The sequence below is a fragment of the Aegilops tauschii genome, chromosome 2 (genome assembly GCF_002575655.3).
Source record: "Aegilops tauschii subsp. strangulata cultivar AL8/78 chromosome 2, Aet v6.0, whole genome shotgun sequence".
NCBI lineage: Eukaryota > Viridiplantae > Streptophyta > Magnoliopsida > Poales > Poaceae > Aegilops > Aegilops tauschii.
Window position 1 is genome coordinate 1249703 of NC_053036.3, and position 23562 is coordinate 1273264.

Sequence of the window (23562 nt, forward strand, 5' to 3'; positions counted from 1 at the left end):
TATATATATACTCTGCATCTACCAAATGACAGACTGGAGCTGACTGTCTTTATCGTCGAAAATCCATATACTTTCACTGACCGAACATTCAAACAATGCCAGTTAAGTAGGATGAGTGCACATACAAAGAAACATATATATATGTAACATAAATAATAAATAATAAATATACTTGAGACTATTCCAACAAACATACTACAAAATGGTGACCAACTGCAAAATTCACAACTTTATACAAAACCAAACACAAAACCCTGTCAACAAAACATGTATGATGATGCTCAGAGAGCCTGCACAAGCTACTGGATGTGCTATACTGAATGCGCCTAAGCTTCACAGGTTGCTGCTTTTTCTTTTTCTAGTGCCAAGATTACAGACAAGACTATCTCATGCGCCTATGCTGCCGAGCCAGAAGAAGAGGGGGAACTGCACGATGGCCATGAAGAGCAGGAAGTAGTGCTGCCGCGTCGAGTGCCTCTCGCTGCCCCGCATCTCCGTGAAGATGACCCGCTTCATCGTCCTCACCAGGAAGATCCCCATGCACAGGCTCATCCACGGCATCATCACGTAGTATGAGTAGGCCCACAGGAGCCGGGCGACGATGGCCAGGGAGAGCCCCGCGAACAGGTACCCGCTGTAGGCCACCAGGTCGAGCAGCGGCACCTCGCCTCCGCCCATCGAGTAGAGCAGCCCTTTTAGGAACACGATCTGTAGGCCCCATCCAATCAGCCCTCTTGTGAACTGAAGGTTTATGGCTTCTGGAGTGAACCTGCATATCGATATCAAGTGCATTAGGAACCCCAGGTTTGAAGTGTCACTGTTTTGCGTGGCTGGAGAAAGTAAGAAGAAAACTCACTTCCCCATGAAGCCTAGTGTGAAGCCTGCTAGAATAATGAAGGTGCCGAACGCCATGAAAGGGATGTACAGATCTGGCGCATTTATGTCGTACATTGGAGGTTTGTACGACAGCCGGCCACCCACAGGCTCACTTATCCGAGTCCAGTGCCCCTGAAATGCCATTGCAAAGACTTCATTTCAGTAAACCAGATAGAAGAACCCGATACATATCCAGTGTAGATGGGAAAGACAAACATACCCTGTGAAGGAACGGGAACAGTATGACTTTCAACTTGTTCCTGACATACTGATCATTCACATGGAAGTAGTACTGTGGGTTGGAGAAGTATCTACTGATCTGCAAGAGTACAGCCAATAATAATTTAGAGAGAATATGTGAGCGATTTGAAACACCCGGGGGATCAAGGTTCTTTGGACGCTCCTTACATTGCTCTGCATGAATTCTGAACTGGAGCCGAGGAACTTCTCCCCATATACTCCTAACCCAGTTTTAATCAGACCCGAGCTGGCACCATACAATGGATTGTCGTAAGGGCCAGGCTGAGGGTTTGGTGGGGGCATCTGCATCCCGGGAGGATGAGGATTTCTGTAGTTATCATACATGGCTGCAAAAAGGTACCGGAGTTAAAATAAATGCAATGCCAATTGATAAATGGATACTGACATATGCACGGTGGCCGTAGAAAATTAACTGAAGTAAAATGTCAACACAGCATTATTAAATTAAAGCATAACATAAGGTGCAACTGTGCAAAACCAACAGGTACATGATGAGACAAGGGGGAACAGAGTTTATCTTGGATACTTCTAGGCAGGGTAGTAATTTCGATTACTTAAGCATTTTCAACAGAACACATCACACAAGAGATCAATATAGCATCTTAATTGTTCTACCATATGTAGTGTAAACAAGTGAAAATTTCTAAATATGACAGAGAAATTGTACAGAACATCTGGTATAATATCTGTCATACTGCTATATATTCATATCATTTATGAAGTCTGCCCATGATAAATGTGAAATATCTGCAGAAACTTGCACCCTGAATTGTTTGTTTAGTGATGGTAGAAAGATTTTATCCTCTATGGCAAGAAGAAGAGAACTCCACCAGTACAAGAGCGACACGACTCGCTGGGAGTAGGGAAGCAAGCTACTGGCAGAGGAGGATTAGCTAACCGTTTTCCGCTTATTGATTGTATGTATGTATGTATATGAGTAAAGACGTGGAAATAGCAAGCAGTTGAGTTGGTAAAGGATATGCAGGTTCAGAACCATCATTCATAGATGTCAGTTGGAGTAGTACACCTAGCTTAGCTAGCATTATGTTGTTTTCTTTCTTTGCGTCTGCTGCTAAATACTCCCTCAGTCCCTCCGTCCCATAATATAAGAGCGTTTTGGACACTACACTAGTGTAAAAAACGCTCTTGTATTATAGGACAGAGGGAGTACATACATACATACATACACATGGTACAAGTCTGAATATCTATCTAATTCTGCAAGCACCGTCAGTAACTGTCATCAAACGACATGGGAGCATATCCTCTAGTCTGACTTGTTAAGGACAAGTGCATCCAACCAACCAACATATTATCTCAAGTTTTGACTAGTAGTACACTAACTAACATCCGTGTTTACGGGCAAGGCAAGAATAAGCAGGAGCAATAATAATAATAATAATAATAATAATAAACCAAGCAAGCATATTATGTCAAGATGAGGGAGGCATACAATACAATCAACTGGAGTGGGAAAAAAGAAAAACATGGTATATCATAATAATAATAATAATAATAAAGATTATAATAAGCAGAGCAGTTGAACAAGATTTGGGGTCCTAGTTTTGCCATGTCTTCCATTCCATGGTGCCCAATCAACCTTCCATTCCATGGGGATGGGGCACAGCAACAGCACAGAAGAAGAGAGTCTGTCTGTCTGTTGGTTGGTTGGTTGTAGAACAAGGAAGGAAATCTGGGATATTAAGAAGAGAATCGTCGACCGACAAGGAAAGAAATACCCTACCCGAAATCCAATCCAATCCAATCCAATCCAATCGCTGGCTCGTCCGTCCTGCAATCGACGAGGTACCGGCAGCAGGTAACAGGGGGCGGGCGAAATCGCAGGCAGGATAACAAGGTCGTCCGTATATATATATATATATATTTATTTATTTATTATATGATGAGATCTATCTATCTATCTATCTCTGTCGCGGGCGGGCGGGGAGAAGGAGGCGGCTTTCTTCCGGATCCGAATCGCCCTTCTTCTGGCAAGCAAAGCAGAAGCAGAAGCAGAAGCAGAACAAAGGGGGAAACGGACGGAATAGGAGGACAAGGGCGAGACGAACGGCGAGACTCACTCTTCTGTTGGAACGACGACGACCTTGGAACGGCGCTCGGGCGGGCGGAGAGGAGGAGGAGGAGGAGGAGGCGGCTGCCGGCGACCTTGGAACGGCGCTCGGGCGGGCGGAGAGGAGGAGGAGGAGGAGGAGGAGGCGGTGGGAAAGGACAAGGAAGGGAGGCAAGGATGGAGGGAGGGAGGGAGGGAGGAAGGTGCCCACTTTGCTTGCTTGTTTTACTTTACTTTGTCCAAACCCACTTAACTTACTTGGATTGGAACACGCCCTCCTTTCTTTAGTTTGAGTTCGAGTTTGAATTTGATTTCATTTCAACCAAATCTCTCTCAACCTACTTGGGAGTTGGATTATTCATTTGAGCCCCCTTTTTCATAAATAAAAATCAAACATGTTTTTTTATACAGATGAATGAAATACAATACAATGTGGATAAATACAACAATACAGTGTAGGAGGCCTCAGGACGTACATGGAGATTTGACATGGACACACGATATCGCCTCGTACTGCAACTGACGAGCTTTCTTCTTTGCAGCCGCCAGCAATACCACGTCGGCTCGGGCCTTGTGCTCGTCAAGAACTCTATAGAGTTGCTGCAATTATGCATAAAACCAGAAGCAAACAAGGCATGAGTTGAGTGATTCAATGATAAACTATGAACGAAAAAGAAGACAAGTGATTCAGAAGAGAACTTACCCAAAATTTGATGATCACGGCCTTAGCGGCCGTCCCGTACTCCGCGTGGCTGGAAGCCTCATAGTGGGCCCAACTCGTGGCCAAAACCCGCAGCTCCGGGTCCCTGTCTAGCCGCAGGCAGAATAGGCCCGGCCAAAACTCCTTCAACAGGACAGTGATAAGGCCGTTCGGTTTACGGCCCTTTCCGTGAAGGATCTAGTTCCTGCAAAAGAATCAAAGAATTGGGATGTGTACAATAAGAAAATGTTGTCATGTGTTCAAAATATGATTGAGAGGCACTTACTCCGTCCCCGCGGATTCAATGAGCCACTTGTGCGCCTCGATAGAAGGTGGTGTAGGTACTCCGGCAATACCACGCAGCCACCCCTTCGGAGCGCCCGATGACAAGTCACCCCACAACTCGGCGTCAACCTCCCCTCCACCACCCTCCTCGCCCTCCTCCTCCTCACCCTCCTCCTCGCACTCCTCCTCCTCCTCGACCTCCTCCTCCTCGCCCTCCTCCTCCCCCCTCAGGAACATACTCCTCCACCTCAGACTCGGAAGGTGCGTCAGTATAGGAGGGCATCGAAGAAGACCCCCCCTATTTCGGACATGGCCCGGAGTTTTTTGACCCGGGTGCCTCTCCCCCACCTCCTCCTCCTCTAGGGGCTCTCCCCCACCCCCTTCTCCTCTAGGGTCTCCTCCCCTGACCCCTCGACCTCCCTGTGAGGTGTCATCCTCGCGTAGTTGGGGGGGAGGGACCTTGTGGGCTCGTCCACTCCGAGTAAGTCCTTTGAATTTGCTGAGGAAACCGGCGCCGCTGGACTTGCCCATGATTAGCAAACCTGCATTGAGAAGAGAATAAACAATTAGTAAGGATATCAAATAAACAAGCATACAAAAAAGAACATTAATAACAGAAGAGCACATTAAGCACACAGAAAAGAACATTAATAACAAAAGAGCACATTAAGCATACTATTGTAATCTACCTCAACCATCATTAAAAGAACTTACATTTTCTAGAACCCATATGAATCACCACTATTGTAATCTATTTGTCGACCGGTCTCATCATCACTATCACGCATATCTTCTTCGTTGTCTGATGGAGGTGGAGGCTCTTCCTTATCGTTAGTGTCTTCATTTAACTTTTCAAGCATAATTATGTCTCTTTGATTCACAACTGCCTCACCATCAATTCGTGCGTCGTCGTCGTTTGGGTCCAGGTCAACATAACCCAAGTCATCATCGTCCTTGTTTCGGACCACGTCATCATGTTGCTCTTGAAAGAACACTCCCTCGTATGTGATACGTCTCCAACGTATCTATAATTTATGAAGTATTCATGCTATTATATTATCCATCTTGAATGTTTTATATGCATTTATATGCTATTTTATATGATTTTTTGGGACTAACCTATTAACCTAGAGCCCAGTGCCAGTTTCTGTTTTTCCTTGTTTTTGAGTTTTACAGAAAAGGAATACGAAACGGAGTCCAATTGACGTGCCAATTTTTGATGATTTTTTATGGACCAAAAGAAGCCCCCGGACTAAAAGAGTTGGGCCAGAAGAGTCCCGAGTCATCCACGAGGGTGGAGGGCGCGCCCTACCCCCCTGGGCGTGTCCCCCTATCTCGTGGACGACTCAGAGACCCCCCTAACGTGAGACCGACGCCGAAAATTCCTATAAATACAGAAACCCCCAGAAAGAAACCTAGATCGGGAGTTCCGCCGCCGCAAGCCTCTGTAGCCACCAAAAACCAATCGGGACCCTGGTTCGGCACCCTGCCGGAGGGGGGAATCATCACCAGTGGCCATCTTCATCATCTCGACGCTCTCCATGACGAGGAGGGAGTAGTTCACCCTCGGGGCTGAGGGTATGTACCAGTAGCTATGTGTTTGATCTCTCTCTCTCGTGTTCTTGATTTGGCACGATCTTGATGTACCGTGAGCTTTGCTATTATAGTTGGATCTTATGATGTTTCTCCCCCTCTACTCTCTTGTAATGGATTGAGTTTTCCCTTCGAAGTTATCTTATCGGATTGAGTCTTTAAGGATTTGAGAACACTTGATGTATGTCTTGCATGTGCTTATCTGTGGTGATAATGGGATATTCACATGATCTACTTGATGTATGTTTTGGTGATCAACTTGCGGGTTCAGTGACCTTGTGAACATATGCATAGGGGTTGGCACACGTTTTCGTCTTGACTCTCCGGTAGAAACTTTGGGGCACTCTTTGAAGTACTTTGTGTTGGTTGAATAGATGAATCTGAGATTGTGTGATGCATATCGATAATCATACCCACGGATACTTGAGGTGACATTGGAGTATCTAGGTGACATTAGGGTTTTGGTTGATTTGTGTCTTAAGGTGTTATTCTAGTACGAACTCTAGGATAGATCGAACGGAAAGAATAGCTTCATGTTATTTTACTACGAACTCTTGAATAGATCGATCAGAAAAGAATAAATTTGAGGTGGTTTCGTACCCTACAATAATCTCTTCGTTTGTTCTCCGCTATTAGTGACTTTGGAGTGACTCTTTGTTGCATGTTGAGGGATTGTTATATGATCCAATTATGTTATTATTGTTGAGAGAACTTGCACTAGTGAAAGTATGAACCCTAGGCCTTGTTTCCAAGCATTGCAATACCGTTTTTGCTCACTTTCGTTACTTGCTACCTTGCTGTTTTTATATTTTCATATTACAAATACCCATATCTACCATCCATATTGCACTTGTATCACCATTTCTTCGCCGAACTAGTGCACCTATACAATTTACCATTGTATTGGGTGTGTTGGGGACACAAGAGACTCTTTGTTATTTGGTTGCAGGGTTGCCTGAGAGAGACCATCTTCATCCTACACCTCCCATGGATTGATAAACCTTAGGTCATCCACTTGAGGGAAATTTGCTACTATCCTACAAACCTCTGCACTTGGAGGCCCAACAACGTCTACAAGAAGAAGGTTGTGTAGTAGACATCAAGCTCTTTTCTGGCGCCATTGCCGGGGGGGGGGGGGGGGGGTGTGAGTGCTTGAAGGTATATCTTTAGATCTTGCAATCGAATCTTTTAGTTTCTTATTTTATCACTAGTTTAGTCTACAAAAGAAAATTAAAAAAATGGAATTGAGGGTGCCTCATATGCTTCATCTTTTTAATGTCTTCCATGAAAATAAGGATTCTGATAATTGTGCTCAATTGCTAGAGGAAGAATGCATTAGAATGTTTTGCACTAAATCTTTGAATGATGAGCATGATTGCAATGTTGTTAGTATGAATTCCTTGAATATCCATGATGCCAATGATATGCAAAGCCACAAGCTTGGGGATGCTATGTTTTATGAAGATGATATTTTTAGTCCCCCAAGTTTTGATGAGAATATTTATTATGATGAAAGCATGCCTCCTATTTATGATGATTATATTGATGAAAGTGGATTTGGAGAGGTCATGACTTTATTTAATGATGAATCCACTATTTCGGAAGAGGTTCCAATTGATTATGAGAATAAACTTCCTATCTATGATGATTATTGTGATGACATGTATGCTATAAAGAACAATGATAACCATGAAACTTGTCATCTTGATTTTAATTTTCAATTGGATTATGCCTCACATGATAGTTATTTTGTTGATTTTGCTCCCACTACTATTCATGAGAAGAATTTTGCTTATTTGGAGAGTAATAAAATTTCTATGCTTGTAGATCATGAAAATAATGCTTTATGTGATAGTTATATTGTTGAATTCATTCATGATGCTACTGAAAATTATTATGAGGGAGGAACATATGCTTGTAGGAATTGCAATAATATCAAGTTTCCTCTCTATGTGTTGAAAATCTTGAAGCTATGCTTGTTTTGCTTTCCTATGCTAGTTGATTCTTGCCATAAGTTGTTTCCTCACAAAATCCCTATGCATAGGAAGTGGGTTAGGCTTAAATGTGCTAGTGATATCTTCATGATGCTCTCTTTATGTTTCAAATCTTATCTTTTATGTGAGCATCATTGAAATCATTATGCCTAGCTAGGGGCGTTAAACGATAGCACTTGTTGGGAGGCAACCCAATTTTATTTTTGTTCTTTGCTTTTTGCTCCTGTTTTGTAATAAATAATTCATCTAGCCTCTGGTTATATGTGGATTTGTGTTTTAATTAGTGTCTGTGTCAAGTAATACCTTTAGGATAGCATACGGTGATAGTTAATTTGATTTTGCTGAAAAACAGAAACTTTTGCACGCACGAAAATAATTTTCATAAATCACAGGAACGTGCTTTTCAGTTGATTCTTTTTTCAGGAGATGAATAAACAAATTGCTTAGGACTTCCTAATTTCTCAGGATTTTTGGAGTTACAGAAGTATTAAAGAGTTACAGATTACTACAGACTGCTCTGTTTTTGACAGATTCTGTTTTCTATGTGTTGTTTGCTTATTTTGATGAATCTATGAGTAGTATCGGAGGGTATGAACCATAGAGAAGTTGGAATACAGTAGATATTACACCAATGTGAATTTAGAATGAGTTCACAACAGTACCTAAGTGGTGATTTATTTTCTTATACTAACGGAGCTTACGAGTTTTCTGTTAAGTTTTGTGTTGTGAAGTTTTCAAGTTTTGGGTAAAGATTCGATGGACTATGGAGTAAGGAGTGGCAGGAGCCTAAGCTTGGGGATGCCCAAGGCACCCCAAGGCAATATTCAAGGACAACCAATATCCTAAGCTTGGGGATGCCCCGGACGGCATCCCCTCTTTCGTCTTCGTTCATCGGTAACTTTACTTGGAGCTATATTTTTATTCACCACATGATATGTGTTTTGTTTGGAGCGTCATTTTATTTTGCTGGGATTTGCTTGCTGTTATTTAGAATAATGTTTTGCATCTTTATTTTCAATAAAAATGTCAAGGATAGCCCTTACCATGCTTATTTTGCAAGTATACATGTTGCTGTTTCAAAACAGAAAGTTTATCGCTGTTGCAAAAATTCCCTAGAAAAGTCAGAATATGATAAAATGTTGAAATGTTTTGCATATTGAGCTCTGATAAATTTTCTACAGTGTGGCAAATTTTCATAATTTTTGGAGTTAGGGAAGTATTGATACTCTTGCATTCTTTACAGACTGTACTGTTTTGGCAGATTGCTGTTATGTTTGCATGCATATGTTTGCTTGTTTAATGATTCTATTTGAGGATAGGAGTATTAAATATGCAGAGACATTTAGTATGCAATGTTGAATAATGATTTTTGTGATTTGCTACAGTAGAGAGTGCATTGGTTTATACTAACTTATCTCACGAGTTCTTGTTGAGTTTTGTGTGGATGAAGTTTTTTTGAAGATTTAGGGAAACCATGTTATGATAGGAATTAAGGAGACACAAAAGCTCAAGCTTGGGGATGCCCAAGGCATCCCAAGATAATATTTCAAGAAGTCTCAAGCATCTAAGCTTGGGGATGCCCCGGTTGGCATCCCACCTTTCTTCATCAACAATTATCGGTTAGCCTCGGTTGAGCCTAAGTTTTTGCTTCTTCACATGATATGTGCTATCCTTGAAATGTCATTTTATTTTGTTTTGCTTGCTGTTTGAATAATATCACAAGATTTGAAATTCTTAAATGTTAGAGTCTTCACATAGTTACATAATTATTTAACTACTCATTGATCTTCACTTATATCTTTTTGGAGTAGTTTGTCATTTACTCGTGTGCTTCACTTATATCCTATGAGTAAATTTTTGAATGATTTGAATATCATAAATCTGAAATTATATATGTTTCGTATGCTTATGCCATGAGGAGTAATGACTTCACATATAAGAAGTATAGGTGGTAAATTTATTGAAAGTTAGCAAACATAGTATTGTTCACTTGAACAATTCATGAAAGAATATTGAAGGAAGAGAGATTTCACATATAAATATACTATCTTGGACATCTTCTATGATTGTGAGCCCCATTAATTATTTCCAAACTTGATCAAATTAGTTGAAGTTGGACAAGGAAGCAACTTAATGAGTTATGTTTGGGTATATTTGTATATAAGTTATATTGTTATAGATCCTCCAACATGTGGTGCTTGCTATTTAGAATCCTTTGCTAGCAAAAGTTTCTGTACTAAGCGGCAATACTGCTTGTGCATCCAAAATCCTTGAACCAAGTTTCTGCCATGAGTGTCCACCATATCTACCTATATGCGGTATTTACCTGCCGTTCCAAGTAAATTTCCATGTGCCAAACTCTAAACCTTCAAATAATAATCTATTTTGTATGCCTGAATCGCTCATGTAGCGACTAGGGGCTGTCAGTATCTTCCATGCTAGGTAGGTTATTCTCACGATGAGTGGACTCCGCTCATCATTCACGAGAAAATGGCTGGTAACCAGGATGCCTAGTTCCATGCTCAAATCAAATCAAATTTAACTGCAAACAAAACTCCCCCAGGATTGTTGATAGTTGGACGGTACCCGTTATTACGGACCAGCCATGCAATGTGCTTGTTGGTGGTGGGGGAGTAAAAACTTTACCATTCTGTTTGGGAACCGCCTATAATGTATCTAGTATGGAAGATATTGGGAACTCTTGGTTGTTATGTTGACAATGAAAGCATACTTCTCAAAATTATTTTCATCTCTGTTTTAAAAGCTTCGAGCTCTGGCACCTCTGCAAATCCCTGCTTCCCTCTGCGAAGGGCCTATCTTTTACTTTTATGCAAGAGTCAGTAGTATTCCTTCTCATTCCAACCTACTCTTGAAGGAAATATGCCCTAGAGGCAATAATAAAGTTATTATGTATTTCCTTATATCATGGTAAATGTTTATTATTCATGCTAGAATTGTATTAACCGGAAACACGATACATGTGTGAATACATAGACAAACAGAGTGTCACTAGTATGCCTCTACTTGACTAGCTCGTTGATCAAAGATGGTTATGTTTCCTAGCCATAGACATGAGTTGTCATTTGATTAACGGGATCACATCATTAGGAGAATGATGTGATTGACTTGACCCATTCCGTTAGCTTAGCACTTGATCGTTTAGTATTCTGCTATTGCTTTCTTCATGACTTATACATGTTCCTATGACTATGAGATTATGCAACTCCGTTTTACCGGAGGAACACTTTGTGTACTACCAAACATCACAACGTAACTGGGTGATTATAAAGGTGCTCTACAGGTGTCTCCGAAGGTACTTGTTGGGTTGGCGTATTTCGAGATTAGGATTTGTCACTCCGATTGTCGGAGAGGTATCTCTGGGCCCTCTCGGTAATGCACATCACTATAAGCCTTGCAAGCAATGTGAATAATGAGTTAGTTGCGAGACAATGTATTACGGAACGAGTAAAGAGACTTGCCGGTAACGAGATTGAGCTAGGTATTGAGATACCGACGATCGAATCTCGGGCAAGTAACATACCGATGACAAAGGGAACAACGTATGTTGTTATGCGGTTTGACCGATAAAGATCTTCGTAGAATATGTGGGAGCCAATATGAGCATCCAGGTTCCGCTATTGGTTATTGACCGGAGAAGTGTCTCGGTCATGTCTACATAGTTCTCGAACCCGTAGGGTCCGCGCGCTTAATGTTCGGTGACGATTTGTATTATGAGTTATGTGATTTGATGTACCGAAGGTAGCTCAGAGTCCCGGATGAGATCAGGGACATGACGAGGAGTCTCGAAATGGTCGAGACGTAAAGATCGATATATTTGACGACTATATTCGGACATCGGAAAGGTTCCGAGTGATTCGGGTATTTTTCGGAGTACCGGAGAGTTACGGGAATTCGCCGGGGAGTATATGGGCCTTATTGGGCTTTAGGGGAAAGAGAGAGGGGAGGCTGCGCCCCCCAAGGCCTAGTCCGAATTGGACTAGGGGGAGGGGCTGCGCCCCCTCCTTCCTTCTCTTCTCTTTTCCCTTTCCTTGACTCCTACTCCTACTACTTGGAAGGGGGGAATCCTACTCCCGGTGGGAGTAGGACTCCTCCAGGGCGCGCCATAGGAGGGCCGGCCCTCTGCCCCCTCCTCCACTCCTTTATATACGGGGGCAGGGGGGCACCTCTAGACAGAAGTTGATCTGTTGATCTCTCCCAGCCGTGTGCAGTGCCCCCCTCCACCATATTCCACCTCGGTCATATCGTAGCAGTGCTTAGGCGAAGCCCTGCGTCGGTAGCAACATCATCACCGTCATCATGCTGTCGTGCTGACAGAACTCTCTCATGAAGCTCTGCTCGATCGGAGTTCGCGGGACGTCATCGAGCTGAACGTGTGCTGAACTCGGAGGTGCCGTACGTTCGGTACTTGGATCGGTCGGATCGTGAAGACGTACGACTACATCAACCGCGTTGTGCTAACGCTTCCACTTTCGGTCTACGAGGGTACGTGGACACACTCTCCCCTCTCGTTGCTATGCATCACCATGATCCTGTGTGTGCGTAGGAATTTTTTTGAAATTACTACGTTCCCCAACAGTGGCATCCGATCCTGGTTTTATGCGTAGATGTTATATGCATGAGTAGAACACAAGTGAGTTGTGGGCGATACAAGTCATACTGCTTACCACCATGTCATACTTTGGTTCGGCGGTATTGTTGGATGTAGCGGCCTGGACCGACATTACGCGTATGCTTACGCAAGACTGGTTCTACCGACGTGCTTTGCACATAGGTGGCTGGCGGGTGTCAGTTTCTCCAACTTTGGTTGAACCGAGTGTGGCTACGCCCGGTCCTTGAGAAGGTTAAAACAGCACTAACTTGACGAACTATCGTTGTGGTTTTGATGCGTAGGTAAGAACGGTTCTTGCTCAGCCCGTAGCAGCCACGTAAAACTTGCAACAACAAAGTAGAGGACATCTAACTTGTTTTTGCAGGGCATGTTGTGATGTGATATGGTCAAGGCATGATGCTATATTTTATTGTATGTGATGATCATGTTTTGTAACCGAGTTATCGGCAACTGGCAGGAGCCATATGGTTGTCGCTTTATTGTATGCAATGCAATCGCCCTGTAATTGCTTTACTTTATCACTAAGCGGTAGCAATAGTCGTAGAAGCAATAGTTGGCGAGACGACAACGATGCTACGATGGAGATCAAGGTGTCGCGCCGGTGACGATGGTGATCATGAGGGTGCTTCGGAGATGGAGATCACAAGCACAAGATGATGATGGCCATATCATATCACTTATATTGATTGCTTGTGATGTTTATCTTTTATGCATCTTATTTTTCTTTGATTGACGGTAGCATTATAAGATGATCTCTCACTAAATTTTAAGATAAAAGTGTTCTCCCTGAGTATGCACCGTTGCCAAAGTTCGTCGTGCCGAGACACCACGTGATGATCGGGTGTGATAAGCTCTACCTTCATCTACAACGGGTGCAAGCCAGTTTTGCACACGCAGAAATACTCGGGTTAAACTTGACGAGCCTAGCATATGTAGATATGGCCTCGGAACACTGGAGACCGAAAGGTCGAGCGTAAATCATATAGCAGATATGATCAACATAGTGATGTTCACCATTGAAAACTACTCCATCTCACATGATGATCGGACATGGTTTAGTTGATTTGGATCACGTGATCACTTAGATGATTAGAGGGATGTCTATCTAAGTGGGAGTTCTTAAGTAATATGATTAAATGAACTTAAATTTATCATGAACTTAGTACCTGATAGTATTTTGCTTGTCTATGTTGCTGTAGATAGATGACCCGTGCTGTTGTTCCGTTGAGTTTTAATACGTTCCTTGAGAAAGCAAAGTTGAAAGATGATGGTAGCAATTACACGGACTGGGTTCGTAACCTAAGGATTATCCTCATTGCTGCACAAAAAAATTATGTCCTTGATGCACCGCTAGGTGACAGACCAATTGCAGGAGCAGATGCAGACGTTTTGAACGTTTGACAAAGCTCGGTATGATGACTACTTGATAGTTTAGTGCACCATGCTTTACGGCTTAGAACCGGGACTTCAAAAATGTTTTGAACGCCACGGAGCATATAAAATGTTCCAAGAGTTGAAATTGGTATTTCATACTCATTTCTATGTCGAAAGGTATGAGACCTCTGACAAGTACTTTGCCTAAAAGATGGAGGATAATTGCTCAACTAGTGAGCATGTGCTCAGATTGTCTGGGTACTACAATCACTTGAATCAAGTGGGAGTTAATCTTCCAGATAAGATAGTGATTGACAGAGTTCTCTAGTCACCATCACCAAGTTACTAGAACTTCGTGATGAACTATAATATGCAAGGGATAACAGAAACGATTCCCAAGCTCTTCGTGATGATGAAATCGGCGAAGGTAGAAATCAAGAAAGAGCATCAAGTGTTGATGGTTGACAAAGACCACTAGTTTCAAGAAAAGGGCAAAGGGAAGAAGGGGAACTTCAAGAAGAACGGCAAGCAAGTTGCTGCTCAAGTGAAGAAGCCCAAGTCCGGACCTAAGCCTGAAACTGAGTGCTTCTACTGCAAAGGGACTGGTCATTGAAAGTGGAACTGCCCCAAGTATTTGGCGGATAAGAAGGATGGCAAAGTGAACAAAAGTATATTTGATATACATGTTATTGATGTGTATTTTACTAGTGTTTATAGAAACCCCTCGGTATTTGATACTGGTTCAGTTGCTAAGAGTAGTAACTCAAAACGGGAGTTGCAAAATAAACAGAGACTAGTTAAGGGTGAAGTGACGATGTGTGTTGGAAGTGGTTCCAAAATTGATGTAATCATCATCGCACACTCCCTATACTTTCGAGATTAGTGTTGAATATAAATAAGTGTTATTTGGTGTTTGCATTGAGCATGAATATGATTTGATCATGTTTATTGTAATACGGTTATTCATTTAAAGTCAGAGAATAATTGTTGTTCTGTTTACATGAATAAAACCTTCGATGGTCATACACCCAATGAAAATAGTTTGTTGGATCTCGATCGTAGTGATACACATATTCATAATATTGAAGCCAAAAAATTACAAAGTTAATAATGATAGTGCAACTTATTCGTGGCACTGCCGTTTAGATCATATTGGTGTAAAGCGCATGAAAAAACTCCATGCTGATGGGCTTTTGGAATCACTTGATTATGAATCACTTGATGCTTGCGAACCATGCCTCATGGGCAAGATGACTAAGACTCCGTTCTCCGGAACAATGGAGCGAGCAACTGAGTTATTGGATATAATACATACTGATGTATGCGGTCCGATGAGTGTTAAGGTTCACGGCAAGTATTGTTATTTTCTGACCTCCACAGATGATTTGAGCAGATATGGGTATATCTACTTGATGAAACACAAGTCTGAAACATTTGAAAAGTTCAAAGAATTTCAGAGTGAAGTGGAGAATCATCGTAACAAGAAAATAAAAGTTTCTACGATATGATCGCAGAGGAAAAATATTTGAGTTACGAAGTTTGGCCTTCAGTTAAAACAATGTGAAATAGTTTCACTACTCACGCCATCCGGAACACCACAGCGTAATGGTGTGTCCGAATATCATAACCGTACTTTATTAGATATGGTGCGATCTATGATGTCTCTTACCGATTTTACCACTATCATTTTGGGGTTATGCATTAGAGACAGTTGCATTCACGTTAACAAGGGCACCATCTAAATCCGTTGAGACGACACCATATGAACTGTGGTTTAGCAAGAAACCTAAGCTGTCGTTTCTTAAAGTTTGGGGCTGCGATGCTTATGTGAAAAAGCTTCAACCTGATAAGCTCGAACCCAAATTGGAGAAATGTGTCTTCATAGGATACCCAAAGGAGACTGTTGGGTACACCTTCTATCACAGATCTGAAGGCAAGACATTCGTTGCTAAGAATGGATCCTTTCTAGAGAAGGAGTTTCTCTCGAAAGAAGTGAGTGGGAGGAAGGTAGAACTTGATGAGGTAACTGTACCTGCTCCCTTATGGGAAAGTAGTTCTTCACAGAAACCGGTTCCTGTGACGACTACACCAATTAGTGAGGAAGCTAATGATGATGATCATGAAACTTCAGATCAAGTTGCTACCGAACCTCGTAGGTCAACCAGAGTAAGATCCGCACCAGAGTGGTACGGTAACCCTGTTCTGGAAGTCATGTTACTAGACCATGACGAACCTACGAACTATGAGGAAGCGATGATGAGCCCAGATTCCGCAAAATGGCTTGAGGCCATGAAATCTGAGATGGGATCCATGTATGAGAACAAAGTGTGGACTTTGGTTGACTTGCCCGATGATCGGCAAGCCATCGAGAATAAATGGATCTTCAAGAAGAAGACAGACGCTGACGGTAATGTTACTGTCTACAAAGCTCGACTTGTTGCGAAAGGTTTTCGACAAGTTCAAGGAGTTTACTACGATGAGACCTTCTCACCCGTAGCGATGCTTAAGTCCGTCCGAATCATGTTAGCAATTGCCGCATTTTATGATTATGAAATTTGGCAGATGGATGTAAAGACTGCATTCCTGAATGGATTTCTAGAAGAAGAGTTGTATATGATGCAACCTGAAGGTTTTATCGATCCAAAGGGCGCTAACAAAGTGTGTAAGCTCCGGCGATCCATTTATGGACTGGTGCAAGCATCTCGGAATTGGAATAAACATTTTGATAGTGTGATCAAAGCATACGGTTTTATACAGACTTTTGGAGAAGCCTGTATTTACAAGAAAGTGAGTGGGAGCTCTGTAGCATTTCTGATATTATATGTGGATGACATATTGTTGATTGGAAATGATATAGAATTTCTGGATAGGATAAAGGGATATTTGAACAAGAGTTTTTCAATGAAGGACCTCGGTGAAGCTGCTTATATATTGGGCATTAAGATCTATAGAGATAGATCAAGACGCTTAATTGGACTTTCACAAAGTACATACCTTGACAAAGTTTTGAAGAAGTTCAAAATGGATCAAGCAAAGAAAGGGTTCTTGCCTGTGTTACAAGGTGTGAAGTTGAGTAAGACTCAATGCCCGACCACTGCAGAAGATAGAGAGAAGATGAAAGATGTTCCCTATGCTTCAGCCATAGGCTCTATCATGTATGCAATGTTGTGTACTAGACCTGATGTGTGCCTTGCTATTAGTTTAGCAGGGAGGTACCAAAGTAATCCAGGAGTGGATCACTGGACAACGGTCAAGAACATCCTGAAATACCTGAAAAGGACTAAGGATATGTTTCTCGTTTATGGAGGTGACAAAGAGCTCATCGTAAATGGTTACGTTGATGCAAGCTTTGACACTGATCCGGATGATTCTAAATCGTAAACCGGATACGTGTTTATATTGAAGGTAGGAGCTATCAGTTGGAGCAGTTCTAAACAAAGCGTCGTAGCAGGATCTACGTGTGAAGCGGAGTACATAGCTGCTTCGGAAGCAGCGAATGAAGGAGTCTGGATGAAGGAGTTCATATCCGAGCTAGGTGTCATACCTAGTGCATCGGGTCCAATGAAAATCTTTTGTGACAATACTGGTGCAATTGCCTTAGCAAAGGAATCCAGATTTCACAAGAGAACCAAGCACATGAAGAGACGCTTCAACTTCATTCGGGATCAAGTCCAGATGGGAGACATAGAGATTTGCAAGATACGTACGGATCTGAATGTTGCAGTCCCGTTGACTAAGCCTCTTCCACGAGAAAAACATGATTAGCACCAAGGCTCCATGGGTGTTAGAATCATTACTGTGTAAACTAGATTACTGACTCTAGTAAACCTTTTGAGTGTTGGTCACATAGCGATGTGAACTATGGGTGTTAATCACATGGTGATGTGAACTATTGTTGTTAAATCACATGGCGATGTGAGCTAGATTATTGACTCTAGTGCAAGTGGGAGACTGAAGGAAATATGCCCTAGAGGCAATAATAAAGTTATTATTTATTTCCTTATATCATGATAAATGTTTATTATTCATGCTAGAATTGTATTAACCGGAAACATGATACATGTGTGAATACATAGACAAACAGAGTGTCACTAGTATGCCTCTACTTGACTAGCTCGTTGATCAAAGATGGTTATGTTTCCTAGCCATAGACATGAGTTGTCATTTGATTAACGGGATCACATCATTAGGAGAATGATGTGATTGACTTGACCCATTCCGTTAGCTTAGCACTTGACCGTTTAGTATTCTGCTATTGCTTTCTTCATGACCTATACATGTTCCTATGACTATGAGATTATGATACTCCCGTTTACCGGAGGAACACTTTGTGTGCTACCAAACATCGCAACGTAACTGGGTGATTATAAAGGTGCTCTACAGGTGTCTCCGAAGGTACTTGTTGGGTTGGCGTATTTCGAGATTAGGATTTGTCACTCCGATTGTCGGAGAGGTATCTCTGGGCCCTCTCGGTAATGCACATCACTATAAGCCTTGCAAGCAATGTGACTAATGAGTTAGTTGCGAGACGATGTATTACGGAACGAGTAAAGAGACTTGCCGGTAACGAGATTGAGCTAGGTATTGAGATACCGACGATCGAATCTCGGGCAAGTAACATACCGATGACAAAGGGAACAACGTATGTTGTTATGCGGTTTGACCGATAAAGATCTTCGTAGAATATGTGGGAGCCAATATGATCATCCAGGTTCTGCTATTGGTTATTGACCGGAGAAGTGTCTCGGTCATGTCTACATAGTTCTCGAACCCGTAGGGTCCGCACGCTTAACGTTCGATGACGATTTGTATTATGAGTTATGTGATTTGATGTACCGAAGGTAGTTCGGAGTCCCGGATGAGATCGGGGACATGACAAGGAGTACCGGAGAGTTACGGGAATTCGCCGGGGAGTATATGGGCCTTATTGGGCTTTAGGGGAAAGAGAGAAGGGAGGCTGCGCGCCCCCCAAGGCCTAGTCCGAATTGGACTAGCGGGAGGGGCTGCGCCTCCTCCTTCCTTCTCTTCTCTTTTCCCTTTCCTTGACTCCTACTCCTACTACTTGGAAGGGGGGAATCCTACTCCCGGTGGGAGTAGCACTCCTCCAGGGCGCGCCATAGGAGGGCCGGCCCTCCCCCCTCCTCCACTCCTTTATATACGGGGGCAGGGGGCACCTCTTGACAGAAGTTGATCTGTTGATCTCTCCCAGCCGTGTGCGGTGCCCCCCTCCACCATATTCCACCTCGGTCATATCGTAGCGGTGCTTAGGCGAAGCCCTGCGTTGGTAGCAACATCATCACTATCATCATGCCGTCGTGCTGACGGAACTCTCTCGTGAAGCTCTGCTGGATCGGAGTTCGCGGGACGTCATCGAGCTGAACGTGTGCTGAACTCGGAGGTGCCGTACGTTCGGTACTTGGATCGGTCGGATCGTGAAGATGTACAACTACATCCACCGCGTTGTGCTAACGCTTCCGCTTTCGGTCTACGAGGGTACGTGGACACACTCTCCCCTCTCGTTGCTATGCATCACCATGATCCTGTGTGTGCGTAGGAAATTTTATGAAATTACTACATTCCCCAACAACTCTTTAGTTGGCAAGCATCATGTTATGGAGGAAGATCTAAGCATATATGGCCATTCAAATATATTTGATCATGAATTATTATTGTTAACAATTATCTATATGATAAGTAAGTTGGGAGGCGAAACATTAAGCCCCTATCTTTCTCTGTGTTCGATGGATGCTATTTGTTCTAAAAATATGCTTTGAGTAGTAGCAATCATGGAAGACTATATGATAGTTGAGTATGTGGGATTTGCTAAATCAAAGCTCTTACATAGACCCTTCCTGAAAATAAGATGAACTGCAATTGTTTGATGACTGAGAACATAGTTTGTTAGTTTTCAAGAAGTTTATGGTCTATGCTTTAACATGTGAATAGCTTGTTACTTGATCATGAGAAGTTTTATGAGATGAGCTACTGTTATGACATATAATGATGCTGGAAAAGGTGATTGAAATTATCATTGATCAAACTTGTGCACCTACTAGCATTCACACTTTGTAAATTATTTATTTTCTCATTTACCTACTCGAGGACGAGCAGGAATTAAGCTTGGGGATGCTGATACGTCTCCAACGTATCTATAATTTATGAAGTATTCATGCTATTATATTATCCATCTTGGATGTTTTATATGCATTTATATGCTATTTTATATGATTTTTTGGGACTAACCTATTAACCTAGAGCCCAGTGCCAGTTTCTGTTTTTTCTTGTTTTTGAGTTTTATAGAAAAGGAATACGAAACCGAGTCCAATTGATGTGCCAATTTTTAATGATTTTTTATGGAACAAAAGAAGCCCCCGGAGTAAAAGAGTTGGGCCAGAAGAGTTCCGATTCATCCACGAGGGTGGAGGGAGCGCCCTACCCCCTTGGGCATGTCCCCTATGTCGTGGACGACTCGGAGACCCCCCTGACATGAGACCGACGCCAAAAATTCCTATAAATACAGAAACCCCTAGAAAGAAACCTAGATCGGGAGTTCCGCCGCTGCAAGCCTCTGTAGCCATCAAAAACCAATCAAGACCCTTTTCCGGCACCCTGCCGGAGGCGGGAATCATCACCGGTGGCCATCTTCATCATCCCGGCGCTCTCCATGATGAGGAGGGAGTAGTTCGCCCTCGGGGCTGATGGTATGTACCAGTAGCCGTGTGTTTGCTCTCTCTCTCTCTCTCGTGTTCTTGATTTGGCACGATCTTGATGTACCGCGAGCTTTGCTATTATAGTTGGATCTTATGATGTTTCTCCCCCTCTACTCTCTTGTAATGGATTGAGTTTTCCCTTCGAAGTTATCTTATCGGACTGAGTCTTTAAGGATTTGAGAACACTTGATGTATGTCTTGCATGTGCTTATCTGTGGTGACAATGGGATATTCACGTGATCTACTTGATGTATGTTTTGGTGATCAACTTGCGGGTTCAGTGACCTTGTGAACTTATGCATAGGGGCTGGCACACGTTTTCGTCTTGACTCTCCGGTAGAAACTTTGGGGCACTCTTTGAAGTACTTTGTGTTGGTTGAATAGATGAATCTGAGATTGTGTGATGCATATCGTATAATCATACCCACAGATACTTGATGTGATATTGGAGTATCTAGGTGACATTAGGGTTTTGGTTGATTTGTGTCTTAAGGTGTTATTCTAGTATGAACTCTAGGATAGATCGAACGGAAAGAATAGCTTCGTGTTATTTTACTACGGACTCTTGAATAGATCGATCAGAAAAGAATAACTTTGAGGTGGTTTCGTACCCTACAATAATCTCTTCGTTTGTTCTCCGCTATTAGTGACTTTGGGGTGACTCTTTGTTGCATGTTGAGGGATTGTTATATGATCCAATTATGTTATTATTGTTGAGAGAACTTGCACTAGTGAAAGTATGAACCCTAGGCCTTGTTTCCAATCATTGCAATACCATTTTCGCTCACTTTCGTTACTTGCTACCTTGCTATTTTTATATTTTCAGATTACAAATACCATATCTACCATCCATATTGCACTTGTATCACCATCTCTTCGCCGAACTAGTGCACCTATACAATTTACCATTGTATTGGGTGTGTTGAGGACACAAGAGACTCTTTGTTATTTGGTTGCAGGGTTGCTTGAGAGAGACCATCTTCATCCTACGCCTCCCACAGATTGATAAACCTTAGGTCATCCACTTGAGGGAAATTTTCTACTGTCCTACAAACCTCTGCACTTGGAGGCCCAACAATGTCTACAAGAAGAAGGTTGTGTAGTAGACATCAGTATGTCATGGGGTTTATGTTGTAGTAACCATCATCGTTCGGGTCCGGTAGCTTACCATGTGGCGACACCTTGAACACAACTTCCCAACCCTTTAGGTACTCTTTCTGGCATGGGTAAGGAAGATAATATACTTGTGTGGCCTGGGTAGCGGCGATAAAGAGATCAGCTCTGGCATAGACGGTTGATGGTTTGACTTCAACTAAACCAACAGAAGGCGTATGTCTCAGGCCCTTTTTGGGGTCAAACCATCGGCATTTGAACACAGTGAGACTTAGGGGTTCGTGGCCACGTTTGAATGTAAGCTCGTATATTTTTCCTACCCTTCCGTAGTAATATTATTGATTATCTCCTTCGGTGAAGACTCCGGTATTTATAGTTTTGGGACCAGGCCGATTGTTCTGGTGCTCCTCTGTATGGAAGCGATACCCATTCACATCATACTTTTCGCATGTCATGACCCGACTGTTAAAACCCATGGAAACCCATCTCAAATCTTCATCCATTGATGCTTTCGGATCTTTTCCCTACAAGTTTAATTGAAATTATAGGGTGCATGAGTTTAATTGGAATTGTAGGGTGAACTAGGTAATAGGGAAGTGTGAAAATTTACTTTCTCCATGAACCACGCAACAAAATTTTTCCTTTCATCAGCACCCTTTCGGAGAAGAGCAAGTGCCTCCGCTTCAGTAGGAGGCAGCATTCCCGTCCACTCTTCATCAACGAATCGACTAAAATAAGAAAAGCGGTAGTAGAACGAGGCAAGTGAACATAACGAATTGACTAAAAGAATGGTGCAAAGGTATTACCTCATCCTCAACTTCCTTGATGTTGTGCAAGATATAGAACATGACATCCTCCCACTCATCTTGTGGCATGATATAAGGTGTCGAGCATCCAGCCCTGGAACCTTGCCCGCTGAATAGAGGCAGCTTGGGTTTATACTTGTGTTCTTCTGTATTGTATCGAGACCTTATTGTGCAGCGTGAGAACATGGTCCGGATAGTACTCTGTCCTGAGGTCTGCCACCTCCTCTAGGATAACTGCCTCAGCTATGGAAGCTTCAATCTTAGCTTTGTTTCCACATTTCTGCCTCAGATGCTTGTTCTATATCTCAGGGCCATACTGCCAACGATTCTGAACAGGGCCCCCCCAACAATACCTCGTTCGCGAGGTGCAAAATGAGATGTGTCATCGGGGTAAAGAAGCCTGGCGGGAAGATCTTCTCTAGTTTGCATATCAACTCCGGCGCCTTCTTATGCATTTCTTTTATCATCTTGGGACATACTTCTTTAGCACAAAGCGTGCGGAAGAAATGGCTTAGCTCCGCAAGCACACGCTAGACACGCTCGGGAACATAGCCCCGAACCATCACCGGCATAATCCGCTCAGTCCACACATGATAGTCATGACTCTTGAGCCTGGTCACTTTGCACGTTGAAAGATTGACCCCCTTACTTATATTTGACGCATAACCATCAGTGAACTTCATGGCGTGTTTCAGCCACTTGAATGCCTCCATCTTATGATCCTTTTTAAGTATGAAGTCAACATCTGGCTTGAACCAAGATTTTTGACTGCCTGTGGGAGGCTGCATGTGTAGACGTGGTCTATCACAAATATTCTGTTGATCGACTCTAGCATTAACATTATCCTTTGTCTTATCAGGAATGTTGAGGATCGTGCGAAAAAGGGCCACTGCGACATTCTTTTCGGTGTGCATCACGTCGATTTTGTATGGAAGTTTGGGATCCTTGAAATAGGGAAGCTGCGTGAAGGGGGTAATGTGAGTCCAGTTGTGCGTCTCACCATATCCTTCAAAACTTTTTTCCCTTTCCCTTTGCCTTTGCCTTTGCCTTTTCCTTTTCCCTTGCCCTCGCCCTCGCCTTCACCTGTGGCTTTGCCTTTGCCTTTGCCTTTCCCTTCGTCGGCAAGCTTAAGAGCTTTCAGCTGAACAA

General features: G+C 42.7%; 1 protein-coding gene across 2 annotated transcripts; it reads right to left on the reverse strand.

The window, feature by feature from the left end:
* Positions 1–122: 122 nt before the first annotated feature.
* On the reverse strand, positions 123–3430 carry LOC109767512 (uncharacterized). 2 transcript variants are annotated; one of them, XM_020326271.4, is made up of 5 exons: positions 2882–3430; positions 1285–1463; positions 1097–1195; positions 857–1008; positions 123–769 (listed from the first exon to the last, which is right to left on the reverse strand). In XM_020326271.4, exons 2-5 carry the CDS (start codon positions 1459–1461, stop codon positions 388–390), a joined length of 810 nt encoding a protein of 269 aa, XP_020181860.1. In that variant the 5' UTR covers positions 1462–1463; positions 2882–3430; the 3' UTR covers positions 123–387. The 2 variants fall into 2 exon arrangements, with proteins under 2 accessions (XP_020181860.1, XP_020181858.1); XM_020326269.3 differs by having other exon boundaries at positions 3219–3418.
* Between the last annotated feature and the right edge of the window lie 20132 nt (positions 3431–23562).